Source organism: Ovis canadensis, chromosome 5, assembly GCF_042477335.2.
Source record: "Ovis canadensis isolate MfBH-ARS-UI-01 breed Bighorn chromosome 5, ARS-UI_OviCan_v2, whole genome shotgun sequence".
In the NCBI taxonomy this organism is placed as follows: Eukaryota; Metazoa; Chordata; class Mammalia; order Artiodactyla; family Bovidae; genus Ovis; species Ovis canadensis.
The window spans coordinates 37,173,965-37,197,051 of NC_091249.1; the positions used below are offsets into that span (position 1 = coordinate 37,173,965).

Below are 23,087 nucleotides of genomic sequence, written 5' to 3' on the forward strand. Positions count from 1 at the left end.
TGGAATCTGGGAATATACATTAAAAAAAAAAAAAAGTACCTACGTCATTTTGCTGCACAGCCTGAGTATGGGAAACACTGGTCAATAGTATATGTTCTACATTTGATGTAGCCCAGTTTGTATTACTTCTTATCTCTGATAAATATCTTTTCATGCATCTAGTGTGTCTCTTGGTAAATTTCAGGCATCTAGTGTGTCTCTAGGTAAATTCTTGAAATTAAGCTCACTGTCATATCACTTTCAATAATAAAACATATATCATGTACAAAAATAGCTAAGAATAACACAGTAACAATTGTATGTGCATGCCATTTATGCATCTACTTTACAGATAACTGATGTTTCTAAATTCTATAAATACTTCTACATAAAACCTTCTTTGCATGTGACAAGAACAACTTGGATATTACACCCTTTTAAATCTGACTTTTTTTCTCATTAACTTCTACAGGACCTAAATGCTTCTATTAGTTTAAGCTTTATTATAATTTAAAAGCTATTATAAGAGGAGTCACTGTTTACATGGTCTTTGTCCTTTGGAAGATTCTTAATATTATTAATAGATATATGTATACAGACAACATGCTTCTTAGTAATATTTTCAGGAAAACTCAAATAATTAAACTAAAAACTTTAAGTGGTTAAGTTTGTGTGGAAATGTATCATTCTAGTATCTGCTTCTAAAATTTCTGTAGATCTTGAAAGTAATCACGATATTGGAGACATGAAAAGAACAGAAATTTTATAACAGATGAACTCCTTTTGAAGTAATAGAAAAGGTTCTCAATCACATGTCAAACAAGTCTAGTAATCAATCATAGACTATTACCAACCCTTTCAACTAATCTTATATTAACTCCAAAGGACATGTGTAAACCAAAGTAACGTCATTTTTTCCAGGATCACAAAGTAACTATATATACATGATAACTCAGAATACACAGTTTTAGTAGATAATGGTTGAAGAGTGCTTCCATAAATTATTTTTTAGAAAATTAAAGAGAAAAAAGTTCATTTAATTGAAATGGCATCATTTCTGCCTTTGAAACTAATGGAATAAGCTTTATTATGAAATTAGCCTAACAGCTTTATAATATAATTTTTATTAGAATACTTCAATAATAAAAACATCAAGATTTTACTAGTAATCATTTTCTTTATAAAATATATGTGGTAAAAATTTATTTCAAATGTATGAAAAATAAACAGACATATTTGAAATGCCAAAGTATCTTCTAAACTATTTCTACTTTATTATAGAAGGTACTACTGAATAATTGGATATCTTCTCAAATCACATCATTATGATTAAAGACAGACAAATATTAAAAGGAAAAGTCACTATAATTTTGGCTTGAAATGAGGAGACCAGGGCTCTAATACGGTCTCTAGAATTTAATGTGCCTGGGACTGTTTTCCTTTTCGTTAAGTAAGGCACTGTGGTAGATCATAGCTACACTTTCAGGTCTAAATTACTATGAAAGGAAACACTCCAAATAATTTATTATTTAAAGTTACTGCAGTCAGGCAATTTTTAAGCAGTGGCACTGTATAACAGTAAAGACTGCAAATTCATTATCTAATTATTCACTGTACTATCCAACATTGGCATGATAGCAGTCCAATAATGTCTCAAAATTATATTTTGCTTGAATTTTTCAGAATATTCAATTGTTTATTGGCTTTTCAAATACTTACTGATTACCCACCATGTTCAGGGTTCTGTGCAGAAGCTAAAAACAGCAGAAATGATTAATATTATGAAGCTGGTGTTTATTTAGGATCTATTATATGCCAGATACTGGCATATAACTCTATTATATGCCATAACCTATATGCCAGATATAGGTTACATTTATTTTAATATCTCATATGAAGCCCATGAGCACTATTATTACTCCTTTTACACACAGGAGAAAAGAGAGGCGCAAATAAGTGAAACAAAATGCACTCAGTGTCACAGCTAATGACACTGTACTGGAGTTTGAACTAATATGCACTAAAATCAAAGATGGGACATGTAGTACTACTCGATACTAGAAGATTGCCAATATTTCTCTTCATGTTAACAGAAATATTTCTTTTTCCTCTATCCTGCGGAATAATCTCTTAACCTAATTAGAAGGCTTTTTTTTTTTTTTGAGTTGTGTTACTATAACACAGGCTATGTGGTATGAGATAAACTCTTTTGCCGTAATGACAATTAAGTAGCATGCTTTCTCTTTAGACAGAGTGATCATAGAATTTAACATCCAAATCAGAGCACTTGTGAAAGAAGTTCTGATAACTATTCGTGGACTATGGGCATAAAAAGGGATGGTCCTGGGTAATCTGGGATACACTGTCACACTATCTGTAGACGATTTACTGATAGATCTATGTATTAGATGGTAAATGGACACATGAAATACCTATTATAAACCAATCATTATCTAATATGCTTTTATACATAATACCTTGGTTAATCTTGCTCATAAACCTAATATCCGGCTCTTCGCAACCCCACAGATTGTAGCCTGCCAGGCTCCCCTGTTCATGGGATTCTCCAGGCAAGGTTGCACGCCCTCCTCCAGGGCATCTCCTGACCCTGGAACAGAACCTGGATTTCCTGTGCCTCCTGCACTGCAGGAGGATTCTTTTGCTGCTGAGCCAACGGGGAAGCCCATTTTCATCCACTCAATCAACAGATTTTAGTGAAACTCTCTGATGTGTCAAGTGCTCTTTTGGATACCAGAAAATAACAGTAAATGAAACAGACAAAAATCTGTGCCTGCAATCAGTTTACACTCTACTAATGGGAAGCGAAAAGGTCAAGAGTTAAAATACATTGTATATCAGATATTGACAAGTGCTATAGAGAAACTAAAGCTGGGAAGGAAGACTGGGAAAATTTGGGCTATGGGGTTTAGCAATTCAAATGGGATGATCAGGGAAGGACTCATGGAGAAAGTGATAAAGACATCTTCCTTGTGAAGGAGAAACAAACCTCAAATGCAATCTTCTGTTTCCAAATACAATGTTCCTTCCATTGTGTTTTTACAGATCTCGGGTCAATTTCAATGAATTTCTCTTTCCCTTTTTCTTCCTTCCTTTCTTCTTTCCTTGCTCTCTCCCTCCCTTCAATCTTTTTCCTAATATATTTTAAACTTCTTCACATATGTACTAGGTTAAAATATATTAGCGACAAGGCAGCACTCTAGACGCCCACTGAATGCCAAAATGCTAAAGTGTCAAAATCAATTTGCCAGCAACTGGTAAAAAAAAGAAAAAGAACACCACAGAGTGTACCAGATAAGCTGCCATTGATCTTTCTTTTACAAGGAATGTTTCCTGACTAAAGTTATTTAAAAAGAGAGACTTGTACTGTCTGACAAATAGTCTGTTCCCCAAACAGTTTTAATATTGCCCTGAAGGACCTTTGAAACTAAGCGCCTCATGAATCAATTCCATGAATTAGAAGTCTTTAATTCTAAACAGGAAACACAATCTTGATGTACTAGGTTTACTATAGTAAAAAAGGGAAACAGTAATCTTTAGAACAAACTTCAATAACAAGGCACAGGAAAAAAAATGATGCTAGTAATCGCCCTTTTCCACCTAAAGTATCTGCAAACAGAATTTGTTTTGACGTAATGTATTGATCATTTCAATCTACCTGAGAAAATGATGACATTGCCTGTACTTGAGCATTATCTTTAGATAAGATCATTATAGATTTCTCTGATAATAGAATAAACTCTTTCTTGACCTAGGATATTTAGTGACAATTTCTAAGATTGTATTAAATTATGTCTATATTAGTTTTCATGTCAAACACTAAATATGACAAAGGAAACTTCCTCAATAATTTAGTCTGAACTATTAAAATGATTAGAGAAATAGTTTAATGAATGAGAACAATGAATACAAATGGTAGCAAATTAGCAAGAAGACTATATTCTCTCTTAAAATGAGATTTCTGGAGAAGGGAATGGCTATGCAGTTCAGTTCAGTCACTCAATCGTGTCAGATTCTGCGACCCCATGGACTGCAGCACGCCAGGCCTCCCTGTCCATCGCCAACTCCCGGAGTTTACACAAACTCATGTCCATTGAGTCAGTGATGCCATCCAGCCATCTCATCCTCTGTCATCCCCTTCTCCTCCTACCTTCAATCTTTTCCAGCATCAAGGTCTTTTCAAATGAGTCAGTTCTTCACATCTGGTGGCCAAAGTATTGGAGGTTCAGCTTCAACATCAGTCCTTCCAATGAACACTCAGAACTGATTTCCTTTAGGATGGACTGGTTGGATCTCCTTGCAGTCCAAGGGACTCTCAAGAGTCTTCTCCAACACCACAGTTCAAAAGCATCAATTCTTCAGCACTCACCTTTCTTTATAGACCAACTCTCACATCCATACATGACTACTGGAAAAACCATAGCCTCGACTAGACGGACCTTTTTTGGCAAAGTAATGCCTCTGCTTTTCAATATGCTATCTAGGTTGGTTATAACTTTCCTTCCAAGGAGTAAGCGTATTTTAATTCCATGGCTGCAGTCACCATCTGCAGTGATTTTGGAGCCCAAAAATATAGTCTGTCACTTTCTCCACTGTTTACCCAACTATTTGCCATGAAGTGGTGGGACCAGATGCCATGATCTTAGTTTTCTGAATGTTGAATTTTAAAACAACTTTTTCACTCTCCTCCTTCACTTTCATCAAGAGGCTCTTTAGTTCTTCTTCAGGTTCTGCCATAAGGGTGGTGTCATCTGCATATCTGAGGTTATTGGTATTTCTCCCTGCAATCTTGATTCCAGCTTGTGCTTTATCCAGTCTAGAGTTTCTCATGATGTACTCTGCATAGAAGTTAAATAAGCAGGGTGACAAAATACAGCCTTGACGTACTCCTTTCCCTATTTGGAACCATTCTCACTCCAGTATTATTGCCCTGAAAATTTGATGCACAGTGGAGGCTGGGAGGCCTACAGTCTCGGGTTGCCAAGAGTCGGATATTACTGAGTGACTAACATTTTCACATCATGTATTCTAGACCCTTAAAACTATTTCCATTATTTAAAACTTTTTGTCATTGTTACACCACACAATAAGAGCTCACTGATGCTGGGAGGGATTGGGGGCAGGAGGAGAAGGGGACGACAGAGGATGAGATGGCTGGATGGCATCACTGACTCGATGGCCGTGAGTCTGGGTGAACTCTGGGAGATGGTGATAAACAGGGAGGCCTGGCGTGCTGTGATTCATGGGGTCGCAAATAGTTGGTCTCGACTGAGCGACTGAAGTGAACTGAACTTTATTTTACCTAAGAAAATTTCATCTGAATAAACTGAAAAGGAAATATTTGGGGATGAATAAGCAATATCCAAGCTGATGGAAGAGTACAGCAGACACTTACCTAACTCACATGTTTATCATATTCCAACAATGGCCAACAAGGGTCTGGTGATCGAGATGTAAACTCTTGGAAAGTTATATTTGCTAAGTTAGATGCTAGCCCTGAGTGGGCAGGGTTTGCCAATAAAAGCAGGTTAAGATGCCAGCATGATCTGAAAAATTTGTGGTCTGTGAATAAATGTAAATAAATGAGGGACATAGAAAAAAAAGTAGGAAACAAAACAAACTCAAAAAATTCTTAACAAATTCTCAACTGAGGCATTGTCCTAAAAACAAAGGGTTGAAATGAAGTCTGAATAGCCAGGAAGTCCATCTCATGGACCAGCCATGGTGTGGAATTCTTTCTCCCACCACAAAGATGGATGAGCTTCCACCACAGCTCAAAAACTGTAGTAAGTTCAAATTTTAGTAGGAGTGGACCATGGACATTTCATCCCGACAGTATTATTTATAGCATTAATAGTGCTGCTAAGAACTTGGTTTAATACTTGGAAAAATATGTAAACACCTTATACTAGGTGTTAGGGAAAGGCCATTTATCCTGAGACATTTTATGGATGTTATAATTTCACTATGCTGTGTGTGCTATAAAATTACTGCGGCCTGATGAAATTCTTCTTCAAGCCTCATCTGATGCACTGAGGATAAATAACTCTTATATAGCATATTGGTATAAATACACTTTGGTGGATCAAATAAACATATAAGGAATGAGTATACTCTGTTACTAAATTTTTATTATATTATATAGAAATATTCATTTCATGATGGCTTTGAGTATGCTTATCAAGAATACGTATCTTTTAAAATAATCTACATATATTGTTCCCCCAAATTTCTATGAATACCACAATGCTTAGAGGCATAAATCCACTAACTATTAGTGAATAAAAGCAAACATGCTCTGTAATACACTGACATGAGTGAAACATGACTGCACAGGCACTAATAAATAGGTTATCTACAAGTTTATAGAGTGTCAAAATGAGGGACAAAGACAGTGAACATGATTTTAGGAGGTTCTCAAAGCTCATCCATAGTACCACTTGAATCCACTTTTGTAAAGTGCAAAATTATTTGTCACTGAAAGTTCATGAATCATGTAGGAATATCCATAAGGGCTCATGATATAATCTTTCTGATATGTCTCTGCCAAATTCACCAAAGGACAGTGTCCTTTTGTCTAAGGAGTAACCTACGTGCTTCTGAAACTTAATTTCACTTAAAAACCCTTTATGAATGGGATATCTATAAATATCTCTTAATTACTCTTCTATATAGAGAAGAGACACTCATTGTTTCCCATTGATTTCTGATTTTTGCACTGATTCTGGGCTCCATGGGTTCTAGGATCAAGTAGATATATTCTGCTTATGCAACTTTCAGCTACAAAAGATTTCCCTATCTAGTCTTCAGTATTGGGATCCTATGGTAAAATGCCAAACGTTAAAGTTACTGGTTAAATATTAGTTTCCACCTTTCCTTTCAGGACTTCAGAACAGGCACACAGGCAATGCTCAGTGCTAGTTGTTGCTCTGAATATTTAGATAACCTACGTTTGGGAACCAATCGGGACACTGTGCTGTAAGTAAATTTGTATACTTAGGTTAAATAATCAACTTGTTTGCCTGTTAATCTGTGCATGTTAAACTCTAAAGTTAGTGTAAAACTCTTCAACCTGCCGAGTCCCATAAAATATTCTTTTAAACATTATACCAAAGAGGCAGGAACCCAGAAATAAAAATACTACTGTATTTATTTGGAGTTTTATTGGATAAGAAATATAACTAGTCTACTTTTAAGTTCCTTGAAAAAAATCCCCCAATTTCAGGATATTTAGGGGTTAAAAATAATAATTCTCACACTTGGCCAGCATAGAGATTACCCGAGATTCCTTCCTTCTAGACTGTGCCAAAGATATATATTCTGGAGAGAATGTGTATTCTCCAGGCCAACAGCTAAGGAAGGCTCTGTAATGCTTTACTCATTTCCAGCTGGCCTCTGTAAGAAATAGGAATTCCTAAATTAAGAGAAAATTGTCACTGGCAGACAGAACTTTTTTTAACCAATATAATAGACAATCTTATAGAACCTGATATAATTTATAATGATAAGTGCCAATCTCTAACAAGGTTAACAGCATTGACTTGGATAATTTGTCTTTGGGAATAAATGGATTATTCCAAAGTAGTTTAACGAGAGTGAAGTAGCATTCACAGTGGAGTGTGGACCTCGTAAGGAAACTAAATGATGACTTCTACTGGAAATTATTAGCACAGCATTCCTATTCATTTATGTATATGTTTGGCAGTTCCATCTTTAAACTTTTTAATAAAGTGAGTGTGAAACAAGCATACTAAGGAACAAAAGTTAGCTTTGTTTTTTAAGGTTTGCAATTTATTTTGGTCAGTGTTGCAACATCTTTAAACATAGTTCATCTGCTTTATTTAACACATGGATATTTGGGATTGAATGTATTCCTAGAGGTCAGACATTGAGGATTTTTTTGCATATGTGTTTAATTAATTCATCGCTTGGTTCTACAGTTCAACTATTTTTGTCTCTTTCATGAGAATGTTTGCATAGAGTTACTGCAAATCAAGGAAATGTGTGTGGCAAAAATCAAGCAGATTGCTTAAGAACGATTAGCAGAGAACTGAATGTGTTATGAAAGGTCATAATAATCACCCCAATCATTTTTTATATCAAATTATATACACTGATCACCACAATGATGGAATTAAAACAAGATGTTTTACATTAAGAAGCAATTAATACATACAAAGTCTTGGGCATATTTGCAATTCTGTCAGTGCTGAGCTTATGAATCACAGGATGTTGCAGAGGTGAAAAAAGACCAGCAGTACATTTCTATTTTATCACTATCATCCCAGGGAAACATCTTCCCACCAGAGACAGTTATTTGGAAAGACAGTGATTGAATTTCCTTTTCCAATTAAATACTTTCCAGGTCTAGTATAACAACCCTATGTCAAAAATGGATCAGATCCTCTGTGACCATGTTAGAGTAAGTGTGTGTTTTTTATTTTGTTTTCAGTAAATAAAATCTTGATTTAAAATAGTACAGAGTACATTATATAGCAACCTTTAACTTATTCCAACCTGAAATATACCAAATATTTCCCAGTTCACAGAGAAAATTCTTAACTGTGCTTTGTTTCTATCTGCTGCCTTCCTTCTAGGTTAGATCATTGCTCTCCAACCTTTTGTCAGGTATTGACACATGAATTCCAGACAATGCAAAACAGGTCTGCCAGCTTCCTTGAAGCTCAACCTGCAGCATCCTTCAGGTTTAAATAGCTCGTTACACAAATGCGGCTGGATTTACTTTTTTTATTAAAAAAATCACAGTTTTAAGTAGTTTGATATACCATACAGAAAAAGGTCAAGGGAGTTGCATGTTTACATAAAATTATATTGATTACCTTAATATTCCCGGAGAAAGACAAGCTAGTTACTAATTTTTCCTAGAAAAATATATGAAACATTGTAATTGTTATAGAACTACAGTCAGAAAAATAGATCAGAAGAAAAGAAATACAATGCTTAGATGTATCATACATTTTTTGCTTACTCGATGAAAAAGTTTAAGCAGTTCTTTATTCAATAAAAATCACTGCTTGTCATGCTATGCTATGTTCATTCAGAGAAATATGTGAAAGGGCTTAAAGGGTTAAGACAGCAACAATGTAAGGCAGTAAATAATTGAGGAAAATTAATCTAGTCGATAAGTGCAAAACACATTTTGTTATTTATTGGGGAAATGAGGTACTTGAGATAGTCCTTAAAGGACTTGGATGGTTGGAAAAAAAAATACATTTTAGTGATAAAGTGTATATACAAAGACGTGGAGATTGTAAAAGTACAAACTTCTCAGGTCTGAGCTTACTGGAGATACTGAATTAATGAGAACAAAGAGATGATTCTCAATAGGTAGGTTAAGATCAGCATATAGAAAGCGTTGAACATCAGAGTGAGTACATGAAAGTGAAAGTTTTAGTCGCTCAGTCGTGTCCGACTCTTTGTGACCTCATGGACAGTAGCCTACCAGGCTCCTCCATCCACGGGATTTTCCAGGCAACAGTACTGGAGTGGATTGCCATTTCCTTCTCCAGAGGGTTTTCCCGACCCAGGGATCAAACCTACGTCTCCCACATTGTAGGCAGATGCTTTACCGTCTGAGGCACCAGAGAAGTCTTAGTTGACAGTAAAGTCCTTTAGTTGACAGTAAAGCCAATGCCAATTCTCTGAAACTGTTTGAACCGTTGGTTAGAGTGGTGAAGCCATCCCTATGAATGAATGAATCTGCAAGAGGGCAGTCTGAGGGTACAGAAGCACATTATAAGTTGTTACATCTAGTCAAGGCTATAGTTTTTCCAGTGGTCATGTATGGATGTGAGAGTTGGACTGTGAAGAAGGCTGAGCGCCGAAGAATTGATGCTTTTGAACTGTGGAGTTGGAGAAGACTCTTGAGAGTCCCTTGGACTGCAAGGACATCCAACCAATCCATTCTGAAGGAGATCAGCCCTAGGATTTCTTTGGAAGGCATAATGCTAAAGCTGAAACTCTAGTACTTTGGCCACCTTACGCAAAGAGTTGACTCATTGGAAAAGACTCTGATGCTGGGAGGGATTGGGGGCAGGAGGAGAAGGGGACGACAGAGAATGAGATGGCATCACGGACTCGATGGACGTGAGTCTGAGTGAACTCTGGGAGTTGGTGATGGACAGGGAGGCCTGGCATGCTGCGATTCATGGGGTCACAAAGAGTCGGACATGACTGAGCGACCGAACTGAACTGAACTCTAGTCATGGTAAAAATATTTATTAAAAGGCCTTTATTTTTTTTAATTTAAATTTATTTATTTTAATTGGAGGCTAATTACTTTACAATATTGTATTGGTTTTGCCATACATCCACATGAATCTGCCACGGGTGTACACGTGTTCCCCATCCTGAACCCTCCTCCCACCTCCCTCCATGTACCATCCCTCTGGGTCATCCCAATGCACCAGCCCCAAGCGTCCTGTATCCTGCAGTGAACCTGGACTGGCGATTAGTTTCTTATATGATATTATGGCATTTTTTAATAAAAGTATTTATTGAAAGGGAGTGAAGAACACTCTGCTTGTGAATAGAACAGAAAGTGTGAGGGATACCTTCTGCATGTGTGTTGGGGAAGATGGCACTGACATTATTCAAGAAAAAGGAAACTGGGAGTGGGATATATTTCGAAGAAACAAAATGAAGAACTCTGTTTTGAGAAAATAGGAGAATGCCACTGACACGGCTCTATAGCAGCTAATGTTTGAGAATAAAGAACTAGCGTCCCCTCAAGTCCCGCTGAGCTTCGATTTCATTGAACATTCCTAAGCATACTTTCTTTCTTGTTTCTCATGACCTTTCCTCCTGTTGCTGTGAGTACCCCCTTTTCAGTCCCTTTTACTAGCAGTTGCTTCTTTTCTCACATGCCTTTAAAGAAAGGAGTTTTCCATGGCTGCCACGTTTCTTCTTCATCTTCGGGCCCGCTTATACTTCAAGATTTAAACACTGCCTACACGTTGGTGATTCCAAAATGTATACTCCATCCCATTCCTTTCCTCTGATCTACCTACTAGATACCAGCATTAAATTCGCTCATGGGCACATGAAACATAATTCACAATCCTTCCCCTCCAACTTGATTCATCTCTGCTGCTGCTGCTGCTGCTGCTGCTGCTAAGTCACTTCAGTCGTGTCTGACTCTGTGCGACCCCATAGACGGCAGGCCACTAGGCTCCCCCCATCCCTGGGATTCACCAGGCAAGAACACTGGAGTGGGTTGCCATTTCCTTCTCCAACGCATGAAAGTGAAAAGGGAAAGTGAAGTTGCTCAGTAGTGCCAAACTCTTAGCGACCCCATGGACTACAGCCTACCAGGCTCCTCTATCCACGGGATTTTCCAGGCAAGAGTACTGGAGTGGGGTGCCATTGCCTTCTCCAGATTCATCTCTAGGACTTCCTATCTCATGTGAATGTGGGATTCCTTTTAAACACATGAATCCCTCCCTCCTTTTCACCTCACACAGAAGATCAACCCTGCTTCTCTTCATTTTAACCTCATAACAGTTTCTCAAAGCCAACCATTTTCCCTATCTCTACTGACACTACAATACAAATAGTCAGCATTTATTTAGTTACTGTGTAACTGATACTTTGCTAATAATTCTTCATAAATTATTTCATCTGGCTTTAGTAATTTACTGACCAGAAAATTCAGAATTCAAACCGAGGGCTGTCTTATTCCAAGACAACACCAAATTGTCTCACCAATTACCTAACTCACCAAATCCTCTCCCCTTCACAGAAATTATATAATATTCACTTAGCATCTGTCTATATTTATGACATCAATCATTTTTGAGACGGAAACATGAAAAATATAACTGTTAAGAAAGAATTTTAATTTCTGACAGAAAGCATTCACCAGTTTATAAAACGAAAGGTAATTTATGGAGATGGGGGGTAGAATTTTAAGTACAGAAGATCCTTTCCTTCAATGTAATTCAAATAAATTGTTCTTTGTATATCTGTATAGAGAAATATTAATATGTATAAAAACAATACATGTAAATAACTTTAGTTTATACTATGTAACTCTTCTACATAATATTTACTATTTAATAGTAGGTCTTGGAGAAATTTTTCATCATTATGTATATATAAATACACTTTTAAAAATGACAGTATTCCACTGTGTATAGTATTATGAGTCATATAACTAGTTAATGGATGGGTGGGTTATTTTCAAGTGTGTGTTGTTCCAAACAAGACTGCAATGAGCATCTTCATAAACATAATGAGTAAATTATGTGGGGATGTCTGTAAGAAAATTCTATGACAATGGAGCTGTTGAGTCTAAGAATGTGTACATTTCAAAATAAGATTTTTTTTCACGTATCAAAATGATAGAAAATTTGATACTATCCAATTTTAGAAGCAGTATGAGAATATGTATGTGGAAGCAACTGGGCAGAATTTAGTAGAAACTGTTTCCTCTGTATGGCAGACCCAGACTACCCCCCAACCCACTTCTCTCATGTTGCCTTGCTGAGCCCTGGAGCTGTGTGTGTGTGTGTGTGTATTTTTTAAACACGTTTGTTAGTTTTAGTTCTTCTATATGGACTCATATATATTCTATACATAGTAAATAAAGTTATAAAGTATGTATTTTTATAATCCATTCTGTTATTTGTGCTTTTGTCTCCTAAGGTGTTTGTGTAACTCAGCAATGTTTTTCCTTTGACTGTACACATCACTGACATAAAAGATGATGAAGCACAGCCCAAACAGAATTCACAGTCCTTCCCCTCCAACTTGGTTCACCTCTAGGCTTTCCTATCTCATAACATAGAACCACTATCTCTGCAAGTTTTTCAGCCCACAAAACTATAACTTTTACTTGCACAGAGTATTTTGAAATTCAGGGAGACATTCAGTTGCTCTGGCACCTTTGGCAGATGTGGGGGCTGAGGTTAGGGGGCCTAAGGACCTGCTCTTCTGCACAGAAGACTGCTGCAGGTTGTGCACTGTAGCTATTCTGAGGCTGGAGAGCCAGAGTTAACTTGAAGCAGGGCAGGGACCTGTTTGTTAAGACAATTTTCCCCTTCATTACTTTATGCATCCATCTGATGCCTTTCTGGGCTTCCTAGGTGGTGCTACTAGTAAAGAACCCACCTGCCAATGAAGGAGATGCAAGAGACGTGGGTTCGACCCCTGGGTTTGAAAGGTCTCCTGGACGGGGAAATGACAACCCATTCCAGTATTCCTGCCTGGAGAATCCTAAGAACAGAGGAGCCTGGTGGGCTACAGTTCATGGGTCACAAAGAGTCAGACATGAGTGAAGTGACTTAGCATGATGCCTTTCTAACTAGCTGATCATTTGCCTATTTTTCCTTGCAATGTATTTATCTCCTTCTCTGGGTGTCCTGGTGATCTGGTTATATCTACTCCTGGATATCCTCTGGTATTTGATGAACATATACTTCCCTAAATCTAAGTAAAAAACAGTCAGTGCTAAAACTTCTGATTTTAATTTTATACAGCCAACAAATTTCATTATATGTTTCTGTGACACTCTACCCTGCCCCACCTATTGAAGTTCAATGTCCCCAAAATGAGCTTTGGCCTGCTCCATACTCCACACCTATAAAGGACATCAAGAATAATTTTTAACTCAGTGACATATATTTGCTGAATTAATTCTGGGTATGGTTTAGAAGGTAAAATTATAGATATCCTGGTATGCAGCACAAAAGAACTGACAACATTATTTTAAGATTCTAGTGACTTTTCAAGGATCTATTAAGAAGACAGTATTTTTAAACCCTGTAGATTAAAAAAAATATTTCTCCCTATTTTCCAATCCAGAAGATGTTAAAAATGTTCTTATACCTGAATTTATAACATAATTATACATATATATGCAAATATAATATTGACAATGAACATATACATAGAGACACTCCTTCAATCTCTTTAAATTATACATTTTCTTTAGATAGAAGACATACACACAGTATGTGTGCTTCATTCCTTTTAAGCTAATATATTTCTGCTATATTTAATAATACCAGCCAAAAGCATTTAATTACATTGAATAATTAGGAATATTTTGAAAACTCAATTTTTAAAATATATCTGGGGCAATAGACAAGACTCTGAGGAGATCTTAAAAATAAAAATGATAACAATGCAAAAATGTCCCATTCTCTGGCAGTACAAAAAGACAGAGACAAAACAATTTGATAGCCGACAGTTCAGGGATTTTGTGCATGGTTTAGAAGACGGCTATCTTTTTCAGATAGAATGGTGAGTACCAAGTTGGGTAAACACTTGGTGGATGTATCTAAACAAAATAATAGAAAGCCTTTTTTGAGGAGAAGCATCTTATATATCATTGAGGAATTTCTTCAGTATGAACTGCCTGCCTACTCAGAGATAAGTGCATTTTTAAAAGTAAATTTTCCTATAATGCAAAATATCTCTTCTTTAGGATATTGTGGGATAGGTTTTCTCAATGCCTATATGCTTAAAATTAAGCCCATAGTCTTTGATTTCTTTAATTCACTGACTGAGTTAATAATTATAGAACTCAGGATCATAGATTCAGAGGCACTCCTGGTGGCTCAACTGGTGAAGAGCTGCCTGCCAATGCAGGAGACGCAAGAGAGGCAGGTTAGATCCCTGGGTCAGTAAGATCCCCTGGAGGAGGGCATGGCAATCCACTCTAGCATTCTCGCCTGGAAAATTCCATGGAGAGAGGAGCCTGGCCGGCTATAGTCCATGGGTCACATAGAGTCGGACATGACTGAGTGCATGCACACAGATGACAGATTCATATTTGCTAATTGTGCAGCTGCTCAAATTTTCCTATCTTATGAGATTATCTGTAAGCATAAAAATGATAAGCAGTTATCTTCTCCAAATATCAATAGACTTGTAGATATAATTAGAAAATAATACTAAATAGAAATGCTAATCCATCTCAAGAACAGTTTTCTGGATTACAGACTATTTCAGTTTGGTTTCAATCTACTAATCAAGGTAGAAAAAATATTTACAAAGCTAGATTTTGAAATTTAATCTATTGTAAGCTTTTCTAAAGTGTGTTATACTAAATAACAAACTAGCTACATACTCTGTAAAAGTGATTCTTGGTATTAAAAAAAAAAAGAAAGAAAAGAAAAGTGAAACACCAGAGTCTCTCTTAGGGCTTCCCTGATAGCTCAGCTGGTAAAGAATCCGCCTGCAATGCAGGAGACTCTGGTTCAATTTCTGGGTCAGGAAGTTCCCCTGGAGAAGGGATAGGCTACCCACTCCAATATTCTGGCCTGGAAAATTCCATGAATGCTATAGTTCATGGGGTTGCAAAGACTCAAAACCGGCTGAGTGACTTGCACTTCACAAAGTCTCTCTTTGGGATCTGCCATGTACAGAAGAATGCTAAAGGATCTGAATATTCTTTGAGCATAGATTATTTGATTATCTTTAACTACAGTATTTCTCTCATATCCTAATGAATGAGTTTGCCATGCAACATAATTCTGGAAATGCAAGAATTCATAAATTAATATGAATTCAGTCATAAAATGATGACATTCAGGTCTTTGGTAAATATTAAATTTACTAATCAATCTACTTAACAATATATTTTCTCCATCTAGCAGTTCTCATTTTATTAATTACTTTTATTCTCTAGTTTCAGAATATACTTAACATTTCTATTTTTACATTCTAGTAGGATATTTAATTTATTTACTGTTACTGCTAATAATTTCTTCAAATTTGAAAGGGAAATCCTTCTAACAAGTGATTGAGCTTCCTTCTACTAACCTGTAACAGCCCACTTAGTTTAGCTGTATTAGAAACCAGCGATCTATACATATATTCATTTGAATTCTGGAACATTCTGTAAGTTGATTGAGTTGGAGTGGGGTGACTGCATCAGTCCACCTATGTAAGAATCCATAGTCAAAAGGTTCTATCCTAGCCACTGGGTAACAAGAACTCCCTGTTCTTCAATTTTTGGATCTCGGTTTTCTTTCCTTTTTTTTTTTTTGGTTCCTTTTCTTTTAATGTAGCAACACTAGGCTGTAGAGATGCATAACTTAAAATGTGGTATCATCTAGTAATTTGTTTTAGGATATTCTTGATTGCTCTGATCAAGTTTTAAGTTTCCTTCATTGACTCCTAAGTTTTCCTTCAGTGAAATGTCTTATGTAATTTTCATAATTTCCTACAAATGGTGATAAGTCACAACAACCACTGTCAATGTTAATTGGAATGACAAGCTTCTATGTAGAAAGCTGAAGGCAAATCATCAGGCCAAGGACCTATGAGATCTGGGAACAAGTAATTCGTCTCGGAGTCCACTGTAACAAACAGCAAGAAATAAAAGAATGTTTTCCAGGGACATGTGAAATGGTGCAAACCACCAAGCCACTTATTTATATTGACTGCTGACCAATCTGGATAAAGTGCCTGTTATGAATTGCTTTAACTTAATAATTATGCAGTATGAGACTACTTTAAGGTTCTATATCTTGATTACACAAAGAGCATTACTTAAAGTACTGGCAAGATTTACATGATAATTTAAGTCTCTTTTTGAACTTCTTTTAAAAAATTAGATAGGTAATGACACAGGAAGTGGCACACTTATTTTCCCATAGTTATTACTGAGTCCAATGGCACCCCATTCCAGCACTCTTGCCTGGAAAATCCCATGGACAGAAGAGCCTGGTAGGCTGCAGTCCATGGAGTCGCTAAGAGTCAGACACGACTGAGCGACTTCCCTTTCACTTTTCACTTTCATGCATTGGAGAAGGAAATGGCAATCCACTCCAGTGTTCTTGCCTAGAAAATTCCAGGGACATGGGAGTCTGGTGGGCTTCCGTCTATGGGGTCGCACAGAGTCGGACACGACGGAAGCGACTTAGCAGCAGCAGCAGCAGGACAATATAATACACCAGGTGGATTTTAATGGTATTTGAAGCATATGTATTCAGAAAATTATTCTGACTAAAAATAATCCAGATATATTCAAGTCTTTCACAGTTACAGAAATAAATTATCAAGCAATCAATATGATTTGAGTTTTATTTACAATGCTTCTCAGAGAAAATGCAAAAAAATCATCATAAAATGCCATTTTGAGACTGCTTTAGAAAATCTTTACTATGAGAATGATCTCAAAATAAGTAGGATTCCTATTAACAAAACTGTTATTTTCTAAAGTATTTATTTATTTGGTTGCTCCAGTCTTAACTGTGGCATGTGGAATCTTTAGTTGTAGCAAGTGGGATCTAGTTCCCTGACCAGGAATCAAACCCGGGCCCCCCTGCCTTGGGGGTGTGGAGTCTTAGCCAATGGACCACCAGGGAAGATCCAACTTAAATGTTATTTTTGTAGTTAGAAAGCAAGTATTAGTTTGATGTAATTCCCCTATTCATTAGAAAAAATGACCTTTGTTTTTAGATTCTTCTTCTATTCAAATGAATATACTGAATATAACTGCGGTTTCCTTTTGCAGGTAAGTTAAAAATAACTCACCATACTGCAAGCTTAAATATTTACTACTTCTAAACAAAGCTATACCATATTACCTATATAATTAAATCACTCAGAATGATTTCTTGTGCTTCCACTGCATTATTTTCAATTATATAATTACAAAAGACTCACACTCTCCTACCCAAAACTCTATTAATCATGTCATAATTTGGAATGTGGCCAAATCTAGTCACCTTCTGGAATTTTAAAGGGTTATAGCAAGTTTAAATTGTACAGTATGTACGGAATCCAAGAATAAGCCACAATTATGTGCAATTCCAAGGTGTTTTGTTTGGTCTTTAAAGTTCACTTGAATACGTATAAATCATTTCTTAATACTGTACCGAAAAATTTATTCTATAAAAGCTTGATGAAGGACCAAACTCTGTATAGAAAGTAGATAAAATAATACTCTTTTATTTGCTTATCTATTGGCCTCCAATAATGAAAATGAGAAGTTTCAGAATTTTAAGTAAAGGCAGAAAGATCAAATTCAGCCAGAAAATATGGCATTTCATTAAGCATAAGAGACTACATTATTTTTTTCAAGTCAGTGTTCTACGCTTAGGACAGTTTAAATGAGTAAACACAGATTTATAATGCCAGGAAACAGATGGGTCATGTTTTGCTTTCCCAGGAAAGACCCTAAGGCCGAATATATATCAGAATGTGGCATATGATTATTTCAACAGTTAACTCAAGCCAGAGCAAAGCAACCAGATTGTTTTTGCCTTATTATTGCCAACTTTCTAGTCTCGATGAAATAAACATTAGCAATGTTTAATAAAGGCCATATTACATCTACTTTGAAATCAGAGCTAACAATTATATGATAGGAAATTTTTCTTTGGGTATACCTGGATTTATACCTTTTTTCCTCTCAGCTGAGAGCAATTTTTCCCACTGTGTACACAAAATCATTACATCGTAAATGCTAGGAATTATATAGACTGATACAAATGCTGTGAACACAGTTTGAGGCATAAGCCATATTCCTAGTAACCCTCCATTTAGCCAATATTACCTTGGCTCAACAGTGGTCAGTGACTTTTAGACAGTGGAAAAATCTGAGAACATATACATATTTTACTGAATTGCTAATGATTCATCAATATTATTGAGGGAAAAGCAGGATTTCAGAGCTTAGACCTTATGGAGAGTCCACTGAATAAACCTGATTAAAGCCAACCCAGGATTTAATTTTAAGTCCATTTAGGTTTATCAAGGGTTTAAAAAAATTAGTAGAATTTGAATGAAACTGACAGATTAACTGACTTCAGAGGAGCACAGAAATTGACCCATAATTGCACACATCTTGTTGTTATTCGGATTCCAGGAACACAGCTGATAAAAATAAGAGATCTATGTGTTTCCTCTGTCCATGAATGCTTTAATCACCGAAACTTAATAATCAGAGCACCATTCTTTTTTTTTTTTGTAATTATTTTGGGATGGTCTTCATTTGAACATGAAAGTGATACATTAAGGGTAAAACAAGAGGGGAGAAATCAATAAAGCTTGCATGGAGCCACTGGCTTTAATTTGTGCATGCTGTTTGAAACTGTTATGTTAAGACTAAAAAAAAAAAGAAAGAAAACAGCTTCAAGGGAAAGAACAGACATTCATAAAAAGAATAGAAAATACAGTATAACTGGATCTTCTACATAAGCAAACTGCAACAAACAAAGGTTAAAAGTCACTGAGTAAAAATGAGTATTTATTAGATCTATCCATTACTTTCTTTACTCAAAAAGGCTATTCTAGCTAGGTAGCAATGGAGTAACATAACAAAGATGAATTTAAACTAATTCAACACAAGCCTATTTAAAAACTGTTGTTTAGTTGCTAAGTCATGTCTGACTCTTTTGCCATCCCATGGACTGCAGCACGCCAGGCTCCTCTGTCTGTGGGATTCTTCTGGCTAGAATACTGGACTGGGTTGCCATTTCCTCTTCCAGGGAATCTTCCCTACCCAGGGGTGGAACCCCCATTTCCTGCAGTGGCAGGCAGGTTCTTTACCACTGAGCTACCAGGGAAGTCCTACATACATGTAAACTGTGGTAAAATTGAAAAAAAAAATTTTTCAGGCTTAGCACAAATCAATGTTTTCTATGATCTCCCCAGTTAATTTTGATTTGGCTTAAGATTTGACCAGAGGCCACAAAACAGGCACATTTATTAATCAATTGCAATAGTATTTGTCATATAAATAAGATTTGCTAGCCTTATTTCCATATGTAGCAATGTGGGAGCTTAGCATTCTGGGTCACAATTATAATATCTGGACCTTCTATTTTCTGTAATAATTTTGCTTTTTGTAGTTAACTAGGGTTATCACTTAGAATATTTCTATTAATGAAGTTGGAAGAATATTGCTCATTTATTTGAGTCATTTTAAAACTTTTTCTTAGAGCAGAATTATTTCATTTTGGGAAAACATCTAGAATTTCGCTAGCCAAAACAAACAAACACAAGATTTCTACAACTGATAGGGAGCAATAGGTGATCCTCCTCACACTCCCGCAAGGAGTACATTCATTTCCTTAACCTAGTTTAAACTTTCAGTGTCAAATGAGGTGTTAATATAAAAATGGATCGAAAATAACGGTGTTATCTATTTTCCTTATTTCACTCTTAAGGAATTAGACACAGAAGCAGTCAATAAGGGAGTCCTAGCTGAACCCCATGTTCTTGACTTGCAAGTCATATCTTTCCCCATCACTCTATTTGTCTCTTAGAAGTGGGAACTCTAAAGCCTGAACATGAAATTAATTATTTATGGTCAATTTAGAATTCTCTTTTGTCTAAAAGTTACTTACTCTGAAGTGTGAAGTTTCCTTATATGGTTCACCAACTAAAAGCTGCAGGGATTGGGTTATTTCCTAATTCGGTAGTCAGGGACGGATTTACATTGTTGACAAATGTACCTTGTAGAGTCCCAATGTTCAAAGATGGGGAAACAATATCGTTCAGTGAGAATTCATATGCAAAGTTAATATACAAACATTCATTGGAGAAAAAAGGCATGAAAAATCATAAGAAAATAGATTTTAAATGGCATGGATTTCTTTTTGAGTAATAACAAGGAGGCTGACTAACCGAAGAAAGTTGTAAAATGAAAATATTTCTTCCAGAATATCCTTTAGGTTTATTCATGAACAGCTATCACTTGCCCCTCCATGCCTGGCCCCATGGCAGGCACCATTTTTTTTTTTCATTTGTAATACAGCAGGGAATTTATAACAGTAGATTTATTATGTCTATTGTAAGCCTTAGAACATTAGATCCATGATAACAGGTTCAATAGAGCAAGGCACAAGGGATCATCTGACTAAAACTTCTTAAAGTTAGTATTTGACAGCTCTTTTCACTCAGATATGATCAGAATTATATCTAAAAACATGGGATTTATTAATACTTTTAAAGTGAATATCTGAGCTATTTTCTACAACCCATAAAGTTCTTAATTGATAAATTTTAAATATTACCACTAAGATGAATAAACTCACTGTTCACCTGTGAACGAAACTGTGTCTACCTGATCTGACTAAAGGACTTCAAGAATTCTGCTCCTTTCAATTTCTTCTATGTACAATCCAAAATAATGGTGGGGAAAACAATATCCTTTACATATTAAGATGGGAATTCTCTTTGTTTGGTTCTGTCATTATCTACCTTATATTTCAAAGGAACTTATCTGTTAGTGTTCTACTCACTAGACAAGTTTTATACAAAAAATATTCTGAGCAAAATAAGTATCAACAATACAAGCAGCAAAACAATAATAATATATAACACTTGTCGAGAGCTTCCTTTGTGTCAAAAATGGTGTTCAGCACTTTACACATTTCTATCTTACTGATACTTATTATTAAGAACAGTTTTATAGAGTCATTATCATAGACAGAAAAACAGGATTGGGACCTTAGTAATTAATACTCTTGGCTCAGTGGTGAAGGATCCACCTGCTAATGCAGGACACGTGGGCTCTATCTCTGGGTCAGGAAGATACCCTGGAGGAGGAAATGGCAACTCACTCCAGCATCCTTGCCTGGAAAACCTCATGGACAGAGGAGCCCGGGGGCTATAATCCAATGGGTCGCAAAGAGCCAGACATGACTTTGCAGCTACACACGTACATATGTAATACTCTACCTTACCTCTATCTTCTATGCCTCCTGTACTTCATACTGTGTGGTTATAGTGCTCAGGGCAATGCTGACATTAGGGAAACTTTGAGAAAGTACAGAAAGGTTCTCACCTTAGACCAGTCACCCATCCGCCACACGTAGCATTTGGAGTAATCCTCACAGTCTTCAGCCTCCCTGGGTCGGGTGGAGAGGACACATTTCTTTCTAGGGTTAGTACACCTCACAGTCCGATGACGTACACCTTTGCCACACTTGACCGAACACTGGAAAATAATAACGTCAGAGACTGTGGATAAAGCTGGTGATTAGAAGATATAGACTTGATGATCAAATTACATTAGGAACTGGTTTTTATCTCTCATACACCTATCACCTACACAAAGGCCAGAATGAAGGCTATGCCTTAGCATCAGAGGCCAGACAGTGCTTCAGGCACAGTGCTAGAAATGAATGGGTTTCAGAAACACAGGACCATTACTACAGAGTTCTACAACACAGTGAGTGCTTATGAAAGACAGATAAACAGTGGTCAAAGTGTAAACACTAGCCTAATAACTGACATCGAATTATCATATATAATTATGTAAGGAAATTCATTTTATTTTTGGTGAAGACTTAGTTTGTGTTAGCCTTAAGAAGTGCTTGTAAAAAAATGACAATTTCTAAGAGGATATAAAGTTAAAACAGAACATATGTAGCAAAAACAAAAGTTTCTTTACATAATTATATACTTCTAGAAATCATCATTCTAAATGGTTGTTTGGATTGAAAATATAATTCAGTTTAAAAAATTCAGTTCATCTCATGAATAACTAATGCTTGATTAATGATGTGATATAACAGGTATAAGGCCTGTAGGATATAACTGACCTTCTCTTTTACATTTGTGCTCCCCATTAAGGAACATGTATAAAGCTTCCCAGTCTTACAAGAGTGTGCAGCACTGATTATATGGACACAGGAACCAAAATGCCATTGGGTATGACAGCTGAGAGGAAGGAAGGGACGAGAGACATGGCAAAACTTGAAAACTCCAATTTATATTTATATCTGGAAAAGTTCCAAAGAAAGAGCTACAGCGAAACAGCAAGGATGTAGCCGCAGATTTCAGCAGTTGTTTTTCTGAACACTGAAGCATAGAACCCATGAGATTTTAAATATAATACATTTGGCACAAATGAGTCATTGTCTCATAATTTTTAGTTTGCATTTGAATGTCTTGAGTTTTAAGGCAGACTACACGTGTGATTTGGTATTTTAATATTTACATTAATTTTTTTTTTCCAATGGGGCTTCCCTGGTGGCTCAGCGGTAAAGAATCTGCCTGCAAGCAGAAGCCGCAGGAGATGAGGGTTCGATCCCTGGGTCAGAAAGATCCCGTGGAGAAGGGAATGGCAACCCACTCCAGTATTCTTGCCTAGAGACTCCCAT

General features: G+C 36.3%; 1 protein-coding gene across 1 annotated transcript in view; it reads right to left on the reverse strand.

The window, feature by feature from the left end:
• Nucleotides 1-23,087, reverse strand: part of ADAMTS19 (ADAM metallopeptidase with thrombospondin type 1 motif 19) — a 262,774-nt gene that overhangs the window by 6,533 nt on the left and 233,154 nt on the right. Inside the window, exon 21 of the mRNA XM_069591632.1 lies at nt 21,767-21,919. Coding sequence (XP_069447733.1) covers nt 21,767-21,919 — 153 coding nt within the window. The remainder of the gene's footprint in view (nt 1-21,766; nt 21,920-23,087) is intronic.